At 41.9% G+C, this 12,621-nt stretch overlaps 1 protein-coding gene across 3 annotated transcripts in view; it reads right to left on the bottom strand.

The window, feature by feature from the left end:
* Positions 1-12,383, bottom strand: part of IPO8 (importin 8) — a 48,612-nt gene extending 36,229 nt beyond the window's left edge. The window contains exons 1-3 of one of the 3 annotated variants that reach the window (XM_027680630.1): positions 12,266-12,383; positions 4,184-4,265; positions 1,906-2,062 (exon numbers count right to left, since the gene is read on the bottom strand). In XM_027680630.1, coding sequence (XP_027536431.1) covers positions 1,906-2,062; positions 4,184-4,265; positions 12,266-12,349 — 323 coding nt within the window. In that variant the 5' untranslated portion in view covers positions 12,350-12,383. The remainder of the gene's footprint in view (positions 1-1,905; positions 2,063-4,183; positions 4,266-12,265) is intronic. The other 2 variants (XM_027680629.1, XM_027680628.1) reach the window with 2 other exon arrangements.
* Positions 12,384-12,621: the final 238 nt, after the last annotated feature.

Below are 12,621 nucleotides of genomic sequence, written 5' to 3'. Positions count from 1 at the left end.
TTGCTCATGAAACCAGCTAGCTTTGTACTTTAAAAATGAATGCTTATACTTGCTTCTGAGGCTGAAAGCAACCACAAAAACACAAATTTGTATGTTTGCATTAAACAATAATGGCCTGTGTTATGATCCAAGCCACAGGTTCCTCAAGAAATTACAATCTTCCTGGGATATTCCAGAACAGCACTTTCTCAACCTTCAAAGCATATGGCAGAGCCAGTTAGGTAAAAAACACCTTACCATTCCTTTCCTTACACTTTTAGATACCACTCATGATGGTGAGGCAAAGCAGGATTGTTAATTGATTGAAGTGAGGTGTGACTAAAAAAGCTGAGCAGCACTGAACTAGAAGCTGTAAAGAAATACTCTTGGCTCTGCTAACGAATGAAAAAATATTTTCTATTATCAGCTCTATTTAGTTTTCCTTGGGTATCCTCCTGCAGTCCACTACATCAGGAGCCACTATTACAGAGTAGGTCAATATGGGACCCTACACCTACTGATCCTTTTAGCTTTGTACAAACTTACCTTCCCCCTCAAGCCTTTGGAGTTTGTGCTTGTTGCCAATTTGGTTCCTCCTCCCCCCTTATTCTTACAAGCAAACCATGAAAAATATCAGTATTAAAATATCAGACTAGTTCCAGTAGAGTTCCTTTGACTGTCTTAACCTCTGACAAATCTTCAAGTTTTTCCAGTATTTAAAACCCCTGTACTTTATTCCAGGTGGTCGTCCCAGGGTTTTCAACTGTTCTTTTAGATGCAGGCTGTCATTGTAACATCAGGGCATTTTAAATATCAAGTTAGGAAATTATGCCTGAGCCAGCTTGCAAAGAAGTCTTCAAACTTCCATTATTTTGTATTCCTTTGTATAAACTTAGCCTTGGTACTTATGACATGATGGCAGGGGAAACTACATGCCTTTATCTCATTATCACAGAAACAAGCACTTCCTTACCTTTTAGTGCAACCTTGGCAAGGAGCTCTATCTCTTAGTGGAGATACTACTCTGTGTCAGAGCATGTTAGAAAAGCTGAACTGGAAATGATGATTTAGTTCATTTCCTTGTCTCTGCACAGGTCCATTTATATCCTAAGCATTCCTGGCAGGTGTTTGTCTAATCTACTCATAAAGACCTCCAGTGACAGCAATGTTATTGCAGTCTAATTCATTCTGGTGTATCATTATTTTTTTGAAGCCTTATCTCTAATTTCAATTTCAATCTGTAGTCAATCATTCCTCTTCCCGATATAATTACTGAAAAATAAAGACATCTTCAGGCACTAGCTCGTAGATTTAGGAGGAGAGTAAAGGAAGATTTTCTTCTGTTTTTCAAAGATGAACATCTACACACTACAGCCTAATCCCATCCTATCAGCCTCACTTTAATTAGAGGGATAAACAACCACAGACTGTTGATTCTTAACTATTGTGATTCTTAACTATTCTTCCAGCAAACAGCAATTCTTCATTGTTTTAACATCTTAAAACCAAGAACACTAATACACATTTAAATACTGGGAAGACATATAAAAATTGCTGACGTAATTAAGAAAATGGCTATCAGAAAACAGGAAACTATTTCCCCTGAATGGTTAATTCTGTATTGCAGACAGTCCTGTACACAATCTGCCCTCAGTCAGCCAAACAGGCAGGCTGTCACTACAGCAAGTGTTACAAGACACATGGAACAAACACCATAAGAGGATATATCACATCACAGGGCTCTCAGCCAGGTTATCACATTTCTGAAAAACAAGCGCACGTAAATAAGTTTAAATTAATTATTACAGCTTTTGCAAAACAAGTACTTGTTTCGTCCCCCAAAACATTGAGATTCTCACATTTACATCCAGACTGGTAGGTCTGAAAACATGAGCAATAGAAATATCTCTATGCAATGAAAGGTACCTCACTAAGTCAGGAGAACGAATTATTCCTTCTACAATGTTATCACGAATCTGCTGACGATCATTTTCATGGATGTTGAATGGAAATACTGCTTCTCCAGGAGGTGGCTCACGGTCTGGCCAGTACTGTGTCACCATGTTCTTCAGGTAAATGGCAGCTAAGAATAGACATCAAGGAAATAGTAATTTAATTCTAACACACTTCTACATTACTCAGTGCTCAAGATGTAGTACAGCTGAAAGCAGAACAAAGAGTTCAAAAGACAACTGAAAACCAGCACTCGAGTTCTTAACAATTATAGGCACTAAGCACACCTGAGTCAGAAAAACTTTTTTCACGATTTCACACAAGATCAGGCTCAAATGCCTGTTCCAAAACAGAACAGGATGATATTTCTGTCAGCTTCTGTCAAGGTACATTCTTCATTACAACAGTCTTCCATATGGACATAATACTCCATCATTCTAAACAAGTAAACAAAAATCTGCTTATCTGTATTTTCACTCTTCCCTAAAACAACCACTCAAGCTCAGTAAGTGAAGTTTTGGAAGGTTCATGTAAACAAATCGCTGCACACACAGATGGGACACTCTGCTTGGGGAAATGCCCAGTACCAAACTGGCATGTGGCCTACCTTCTATTCAGACAGAAATGTTTGTTGTGAATTCCCTAAGCTTTATCTCACTATTAGGATTTCCCATAATCCCTTAGAATTGTTCCCTTCTGTCTCACATGGAAAAACATGAAAAATAAAGTTAATCTTCAACAGAAAACAAAGCAGCATTTATGCATCAGTACTAAAATGCCTGTAGGCATTCTTTAGGAAACATAGGAAATATGGTGTGAGGCATTAAAGGAATGTACTTAATAAACTCTTATCCCTGTACACTATTTTGGTTGATTACTAGCTAGGGTTTTAAAGTATAAATAAGACATCCTTGGGTACAATAATTTTTCTTGGTGATGACAAATTACAAAGTATGAAAACATGTAGTTTGTAAAATATTTTATAGGAGTAAGAGGAAAAACAGCTCTTTGTCTATGACATGCCAAAATATTCAGACAAGAAACAGGTCCAGAAAGACCAGCCCAAGACTTTAATTTACTTTGTCCATACAAGTTCTCGGCTTTTAAAAAATTCCCAGGGAAATCTGTTGACCTCTCAATGTAATTTAAATGTGCTTTTTTATTCTATAGCCCTGCTCTGTAAAAAAAAACAAAAAACACAACAACAACAACAACAACAAAATTACATTCTACATACTTGGGTTTTTTCCTGAATGATACTGAAGTGAGAGATTAATTTATAAAAATGGCCTTATGGAGTTTAGATTAAGCATCAAACTTTAGTAAAGAATGGTTTAACAACGCCATTCAAAGTTGGATTATCTTTGAAAAAACAAACGCCAGCATGACAAACAGCATATGTCAGCACGCCCCAACACACCCAGGGGATTAATAGGATCTGCACCAAAAAAAAAACCAACAGGGCTTCTATGGGAAATGCTGTTCCATAGGACAAAAACAAAGCTGTGAATAAAACAGTATTAATAATTTATTGAAAGAGCTGAATTTTCTCTGTATCTGTCAAAAATATTGCGTAGGAGTAGTTAAAATGGATTACGAGAATTTAGAATCTGATTTTACATAAATGTTAACTACAGTTAACTGCATCATCATACTTGAACTCACACACAACTGGGCAAGCCTTCTAGACATGCTCAGAGTATAAATGTGTATTTTATCAGCGATGTGACCTTCCTTCATATCTACTTTTGTAAGCAGACACCACAGATACCACCTAAGCCTATATGGCTACCCCGGATCTAGGGAACTAAGGGCTTTTTTCCATTTTTCAGAAACTTTTGTTTTTCCAGGAAAAGATATTCAAACAGAGAGACATGTATTCAGGCAAGATATACTTCTTTATTTTTAAATTCACACTTATCTTGGCATCCTTACTTGTTCACCACCAGGGGAAAGAATAGCTGAGGCTCTCTCAGTGCTCTGTTTTGAGTAGAAATCATTCTCTTTTCATATCAGTATCACAGCAATCCAGTAGGGATCACTACAAACACAGGGAAGCCAAAGCTGGACTCTACCCTATACTCACAGTTCTATCTGACCATCATGTAGGAAAGAAAAAGCAAAGATAGATCCTTTTCCTGATTCAGAACAAACCTGAACTGACTTACATTGCAACAGCTCAATACTCCATTGAAATAACTAACAGACTGACTTTCTACTGAAAGAAAATGAAACAAGGAATTTATCTCACCTGCTTGACGCACTGGAAATTCAACTTGGTCGGATACTATAATTTGCAGCAGACTTGGAGCAAAATTGATGATCTTATAGGACTGAAATACATACAAAACAAGCAAGTCACTATGTTTAAAGAAGGATGTGTTAGCAAATGCTGAATAAGAAATACAAACTAAGGGGTTTGCAGTGCTTTTCCACTCTCCTCATGAAGTATGAAAGGTTTTAGCACTTGGATTTACCCAGATCTGCAATAGTCCAAATAATTACTTGTAAAAGCCGACCATGCAACCGCACATCGGTGGAATAAGTAATGCGACAAGTTTCTCAAATAGAGATTAGTGATAATGAATATTTAAATAATGCTGAGAATACATAATGAGAAGCACTAAAGATCTGTCTGAACCATTTACCTTAGCTGTGTAAGTCAAATGGATATTGATGTGCTTCATCAATACATGCCATCTATTTCCAAAATAGTTTGCGGTAGAACACCAATAGTGAAGACATTAAAAAAACATTTAAAATTGTTTTCAAGGCTAAACAGCATTTGCATTAGCCATATACAACTATCTTTAAGGAACTAGATGTATAGTGCATCTAAATAAAAACTGGGGAGACAGTGGAATAAACATTTTCAATTAAAATCAAGTGTAGACAGATAACATTTCAAAACCCACAGCCTTCCTGGGAACTTTTCAAACACTACATCAGCCATGCAGCTGAAGAATTTCAAAGAGAAAACAATGCTCACTGAACTTCTGAGCAAAGCAGGCCAGATTTAAAAGATGTGACACTCTGATAGCATTATACTGCTGCCATTCACCAGGGCTCCTCCAGCGAGGAATCACTGACTCAGCAGGGTGCAGTTACTACTAAGCCTTGGCAACATCAGTCGGTTCCAGCAGGTCAGATCTTTCATCCCTTGGATCCATGTGATTTATGTTCAAAGAGAGATGTTTCTTGGGGCTTGATGGCAGCAGCTTTCTGTACTTCACCTTTTATAGTGTCTCCTTCCCACTAGATTATGCCTGGCAATACTGTGGTTGTTTCCAGAGCTGTGCTTTAAAGCACAAGTATTCAAGTGTACTACATCCTCCCATAAAATCTGCCTCACTTGAAGCTGTGAAATAAGAAGTAAGTTCTGCTCTTCATGTACCCAGTTCCTTGATCTAACATTTCCATAATGAGGTAAAATTGCATTCTTTTCATGATGCCTAAGTGTACCAGCTGCATCGCGACACTATCATTCGATAATTTTACCAAATCACTTAACTTTCTGGCCCTCATTTTATCCATTATAATGACAGTGTAATTCTAACCTACTCTGCACTCACAGACTCATTTGATGTTTATAGAGTAATCTGAGACCTAAGATAAAAGCAGTAGTGGAAAATCAAAAGCATACTCTCCTGCAATTCCCTTCTCTATAAACTTTAATTATCCATAAGAAATGCTCCAGATGAAGTAAAGCTGTAACAGACAGCACAGGAACTCCATTTATCTACAGACGTGCTGAACTGGTTGAAGCACACTGGATTCCAAAGATCACCTTCTAATTGAGCATCCTGGAGTGCAAAGCTTGCCCTTCAGAATGCGTGGGCAGAATCTGGACAGAATCTGTGCAACATTGGTGGGTTCTGATAGGGCTGCAGCATCATCCTCCAGCACTCAACACCCAACCCCCAGGGAGATAAGGAAAGCATGAGAATTCCCAGCAGCACAGAAAACCAAAAAACATGCATGAACTCCTAACAGTCCTTTCTGTTCTCAACAGTGCCAATATGCTGTTCTCAGACTCAATTTACACACAGCTTTCACTACTATAAACACACCAATTAGAAATGCAACTTTTTGTGGGCTTGTTTTGTCGTTGTTGGTTTCCTGCTGTAATTCCACCAGTACCACATTTAGGGCGGACACAGTGATAAACAGTATTATCTCCCTTTCTCTGACCAAACAGTTTTTACTGAGTGCACACTAAAGTCAGCACTACTCCAGGGAGCTTTATTGGTACCACTTGCACTGGTGTACAACTGCTGTCCCTGAAGTTTTGCCAGGATATACACAAATGCAGTTACTTGGCCTGTGTGCCAGATCCTCTCAGCAAGCGCCAGGAGTGACAAAAGACAAGTTACGCAGAAGGTACGCACGTGTCCCAGAGGGGGTCCCATCCCTACTGGCACACGGCTATGCAGGGTTCCTCTACACTTCTCACATACTGCCACCCCTAAGGAGATCACAGGGCCCACCAAATCCTCCTATTCCATACTATTATCATGGCCATAATTCAGATTTTTACACAGCTCCGTTTACTGCTCGTTCTTAGAAACACAAATGCTGCAGAGATCAACAGAGACCGTGAGCCCATTTTAGAAACAAGACACCCTATTCTGTTGTATTTGTGAAGCTCAAATTCCATCCTGCTCACTTGTGCAGCAACAAACCCAGTCAGGAAAACCACATGGTGCTTGCAGTTTTTAGAACAGAGGACTTTTTAAAAAGCTGCATGCAGCAACATTTTTCCTATACCAGCACATTCTCATTTGTTTAGTTGTTATGCTAATTGTGATCTTGGGACTATCCCTTCCCTGCCTTGCTCAGGACATCAGCAAGTAAAGCTGTACAGATCCCACGAGGGCAACTGTCAGGTGTGCAATGGAAAGACACAAGGAAGAGACCTTGCAGCTGGGTGAGTTCAACCAGACAGTTCTTTGTATCACTGCAGCTGCACCTTAACAAAAGGAGAGTAGGAACGTCATCAGTTCCACAGAAGGAACGGAAAACTATCTGCTGATTTTGAAGAGCCATGCCCAGGAGCCGCAGGGAGGCACCAGATGGCTGAAAAAGACCTTCAGCACAACTCCAGTTAACACAGCACGCTGCTTTGTGCAGTTTGTGAATAATTACATTGCCTTGGATCCACATGGTTACGATTTGGTAAAACTTTCTGTGAAGGTGCTGATCCATGGGGGCATGTATTTGTGGAAGTTTTTGAAAAATAAACTTTCACTGAGTACTTATAAAGAGTAATTATTTTAAAGCTGTGTAGAACACATCCTGACTGTTCTTGTATGAATCACAGCTCAGAGCTTTTATAATAAAAAATAATGCTATTTAATTTCCATTAGGATTAAGAAGATGGGATACAGCAATGTGCAAGGTTAGCAGCTAAACTGGGAGAGGCATATAGCATTGGGAAGATACAACTGGGTAAATTTACAGCAATGGAGAAGAGATGCACATGTCCCCATGCACATTGTTCCATCCGTGTCCACTGCCTCAAGACCTGTGCACTGCAGCTGTACAGCTTTCTGGACTCTGGTCCTCCTTTGGTCTAACATATTCTTCCCTGCCACAGTATCACAGATCCAGTCCTCAAAAGATCACACATTATACACTACTAAACTCATCTCAGGAAGAGTTATTCTTGTGTCTTAGTTGCTGTCACATTTAAAGCCCACAGCAAGCAACTGCTCCAGAATCACATTTGTCAGTGACCTTCCCACTGCACTGACAGCAATCACAGTGCCTGAGTGCAGGATGGCACTGAAGGGTGCCTCTTCCCCTGCAGAACAACAGGATACTCTGGGACAATGGATATGGGACACCTGGAAGCTTTTCCTCAGGTTCTGCAAGTGAAACCAAGATCATCCTTCTCCACCAGTAGTAAACATCACTTTCTCTGTACCTCTGAATCCAATCATGGCACATAAAAGTTGTTGAAAAAACAAGGCACTACATCTTTGTTTGCAAAGACAAATGCAGAAGAAATTGGTATCTTGAATTCATAAGCAATTAACTGTCTACAGAGATTATTTTAAGGCTTAAATACATTTGATCCAAATGCTCAACTATCTGGTTTACCAAGTTTTATTTTCTGTTTGCTGTGTACTGAAAATGTGTTACTTAGAAATTCCATCAGTATTTGTCACACTTGGGAATATTTCTGCAGTTGTTACTAGTATTTTTCTCTCTTGTTTTTTTACATGTCAGTCGCAGACAGTCGTTGAAACAAACTAGAACTTCAAAAGACACTTTCTTCTTTCCCTGCCGACATGCAAAAGTACTGTGTGGGGAGGGGAAAACACACAGTGAAAATAAGCATGTGTAAGAACCTACCTGAGCTTCTTTCCTCTATTGATTCTGCAGTCAAATTTATCCAGTCTCAATGAAACTCCACTTTCCACAGAACTTCTAATCATCCAAGTCAACCTCCTCATAAAATTGGTCTTCAATACAAATACCTGAAATTCCTTCCTGTAGGTATCATGAGGTGCTCACTGCCACTTTCAGAACAGCCTTAAGAACCCTGCCTACTACAGCAGCCAGCTCAAACAACACGTAAAGATACAGAAGGAAGCCAAACTTTATTCTGGACTCCTCTGCTTTTGAGCAATCTTCTCACACTTCTTCCAGTGCTGCTACTCAGTTCCTGTCAAAGCCAAATTATGTCACTACTACCCAATATTAAAACAAACAGCTGTATTTTTGCAACTGTGTTCTTATTTCCCCCTCTGTTACAGGTCAAAGAAATGTATTACAGCACACTGAGCCAGTGAAGATTAATGCATAAAACCTGTATGGAAATCCTATATGAACTGGAATCGAAATGACTCTGTATGTTCAGTAATCAGACAGTACATTCCACAGCACTCCAAGAACTGGCACATGAAAGCAGCATATAGCCTTAATATAAATAAATAAGTAAATGAATCCAGCAGAATTCCTTGAAGTCCACAAGACACATGTAACAAGTGGAATAGCCTAGAACAGATACTGAAGAAGCATGCACAAAAACTGAGTAACTTTCTTGGTATGATAACTGACTGTTCTAGTAAGTACAGTGTGATTGATAAATACAATCATAAAGTGCACACTGATTATGATGTGACAGAGTTGAAGAAAAAGAAAGGGGGGGAGGAAGGAAAAAGAGGGAGATGGAAAGATGTCTACACTTCAAAAACCAACAAGCTAAAAGGGAAATGACAGCAGTTACATGACAGAGATTACTGACCTGGCAGGAAATTACTGCTCTAGTTTAGCAAGAATCAGATTTCAAACAAATCCCACACTTAAGGTTGTGTTCAGATCACAGAGAGAAGTGATGTTTGTTGATGACTCAGAAGTAGCATCAAGCAAGGAAAAAGATCAGAAAATCCTATAAAGAACTGAATGATCTTTAGAACTGCACCAACAAAAATGAAGTGGGGTAATAGGACAAAGTACATGGTCAGATACTCAAGAACAACAGGAATCTCTCCTAAAAGCTTGAGGTTTCTTATTAAAGAACAAACATAGGATAAAAGGACCTTGTCATATTGAGTGATAAGAAATATGTAGATGTTGGACATGAAGATAATTGTAGATTTGGGATGTACCTAATGAGGTATTAGTGGCATTGAGCACAAGACTTTCTGGAACGCTGCAAACACAAAGCGACCAGGTCGCACAGGAAAGATCAATTCAAAGGAAAACCAGCGCAGGGAAAAGCTGTGCTCTCCTATTATTAGATTTCATAAATTCAGTTTTATGACACAGCAAAGGAAATATTGCCTGTTGAGGCTGGCAAAACAGGCCACCAGGGATCAGCCCCTGACAAATATGTCAGGGAGGGTACCAAGAAACCTATTCTAGTTAAGAAGTGAGATTGCCACAAATGGATATAAATGGACCATAAACTAATTTTGCCTGGAAACTAACACTTGTTTCTAGCTGCAAGAGGAAGAAAACTCACAAGCAGCCTTACGGTAGATATAATAAGGGCAAAAAAAAAGGAATCTTGATTCTATTTCTGAATGCAGTTAGATGATAATCTAGAAGGCAGACAGCAAATTCATTGATTTGGCTCTACCTTTATCTTTATGCAACAGAAACATACAGAAGAGAAAGAAGCATTTTCAAATATGCTAGGACTTCTTACAGGTAGAAAAGCTTTCATTCATTTAATCTCCATTCCCTGTGCTCTACACTGTAAGCAAATTATGGAGTGGGGACTGTTCTGATACTGTCCTAAAGGACTCTCAGTACTGGTACAAGCAAAGAGGTACCCACAGAGAGGCACTATATTGGTGGACTAATAGGATTTGTAGCGTCTGGGAAGTTCTTGTCACTACCTGGATTCAAACCTGAATGCCAATGTACGCTGCAGATGGGGTAACACAGCCAAGTTTTACCCCAACACGCACCAGTGTGCCTCAGGAGCAGCATCACTGTAACCACGGCACAGAATAAAGGTGACCCCTGTTCTGTTCTTATTTTACCACTTCAGGCACCTATTTCTGGAGAGTTTTCTATTTGGTTGGTGGATTGGTTCCTTTACTAGAACAAGATAAATGCTAGAACGGCATTTGGAATCCAGCACTTGCAGGGACACAATGACATGTCAACACCATCATCAGGCACATGGGAGTCTGACACATCCCTTTGAAGTCTTGCTTCAAAAGCACTGAAAAGCTTCAAGATGTCAAAGTCCCACGTTAAGCAACATTCTTTGGGAGCGCTTTTGCTCCTCTCATCCAAGGAGTAATGTCAAACCCAGCGCAGCATCAGCACATTATGTCAGTCAGACACACTGTGCTTCATTTATGACAGGAAGCCTACACAAAAATAGCTATGTCTTAATTTCGAGATTCGTTCTTTATAATACTTAGGAAAAAAATGTGTCAACTATTTTAAAGAAAAATCTGCATCTCAACCTGTTCTCAATAAGTCTACTTGCACTCTTGAATCCAAAACCTGTGTTTGGAAAGAACTGTACTTTCCATCACCCGAATTTAAAACATCTTATAGCTCTCAAACTTAAAATACTTTCAAAACTGTTCCTGAGCTTCACAGTAGTTATTGGTGATGTGAAAACAGCATTAGGAGCAGGACCCAGGAACCCAGAGAGCTGCCTCTTTGTTCTGAACAGAACATTGCAGTAGCAGTAGTCTGTATTGTAGTTTTGATTCCCGTGCAGCAGGCTGCTGACAAATATTTGTGATTTCCCTCTCAGCCCTTAACAGTAGGGATAAAAATAAGTACTGATGAACTTTTAAAGTAACTATGCCAAATAAAGAAAAAACGTCTTGCATCCTTATCTAACTATTCCCAAGAGCATTCTCAATGTCCAGCACTTAATCCACTGATTTACTAAAGGACCTTACCAACTGCTAAAGCAAGGATTAGCTGTATCTAATTCAGAAGGAGTTTTAAGTTGCCTAAATAGAAAACTAAGCCAGAGGAGCAATCCTGAAGCAGCCGTAACTCCTGACAGCCAATGCTCAGCGACTGTTTTGTTATCACACCGATACAGCGGAAAAACCCAAGTCCTCCTATAGAACTGATCAAATATTCCACCGAAGCACGGGGGTTAAAGCTCTATTAATGCTGTACAAGAGAGCTTTCTCTTTTCTCAGATGTTCAAAGGCTGTGGTCAGAGTTTTGATTCAGTGCGTAGTACCGCTGCATTAGGGAAAGGTTTTTACATCAGGAAAAGGTTCTTCCCCCAGAGGGTGGTTGGGCACTGGGACAGGCTCCCGAGGGCAGTCGTCACAGCACCAAACCTGACAGAGCTCAAGAAGCGTTTGGATGATACTCTCAAGCACATGGTGGGATTGTTGGGGTGTCCTGTGCACGGACAGGAGTTGGACTCGATCCTGATGAGTCCCTTCCAACTCCATATATTTTACCATTAACTGCGGGATGCCGTGACCAACACTGCCCATGAAATCTAACGCGCCTTCCTCCCAAGTTCCACTCCCCGCGCTGCCGAACGGGACAGCGGGAGCCCCGGGCGCCAGTGCCGCCTGTCCCTGCGAGCGCCGGGGCGCGACCCCCGCACGGCCACACCAATGTCACCCCCTCCCGAACCGAGCCGCGGCGCCCCGGCCGCGCCAAGGGCCGGGCTGCCGCTCTGAGGAGCGCTGCTCCGGGGGTCCCGGCACTGCGGGCACAGCTGGGCGCGGGCAGCGACCCGCCCGTCCCCCATTCCCCCATCCCCGTGTCCCGTCCCCCTCCCGGGCGGGCGGTCCCGGCGCGGGGCAGGGGCGCCCCCCGCCCCTGCCGGCGGGGCCAGGCGCCCCCGTGCCGCGCGCGGGGCGCGCCCCCCCCTCACCTGGTTGAGCTCGTTCTCGGCGGCCACGCGCAGCTTGGGGTCTATGGTGCCCTTCAGCGCCTGGATGATCCTGTTGGGATCCATCGCGCCCTCCCCCCGCCGGCGGGCAGCGCTTCCCCGGGGCGGCAGAGGAGGCGGAGGAGCCGCCGCTAGCGCCGCCGCCGCCCCCCCGTGCCACGAGCGCGGGCCCGCGTCCCGCACCCCCCCCGGCCCCTCGCCACAGCCATTCACCGGTTTGCGACAGATGGGTATCGGGAAGCGGGCGCCGCTTTACGGCCGCGGCGCCGCCTTCTGGCTTCGGGAAGGGGTCGGCGAGAGGTGGCCGCCATCTTGTTGTACGGACAAGAGCGGGCCGG

Source organism: Neopelma chrysocephalum, unplaced genomic scaffold (assembly GCF_003984885.1).
Source record: "Neopelma chrysocephalum unplaced genomic scaffold, ASM398488v2 Primary Assembly neopelma1_59, whole genome shotgun sequence".
In the NCBI taxonomy this organism is placed as follows: domain Eukaryota; kingdom Metazoa; phylum Chordata; class Aves; order Passeriformes; family Pipridae; genus Neopelma; species Neopelma chrysocephalum.
Note: the sequence above shows the minus strand (reverse complement) of the source record. Positions and strands in the feature narration are given on the sequence as shown.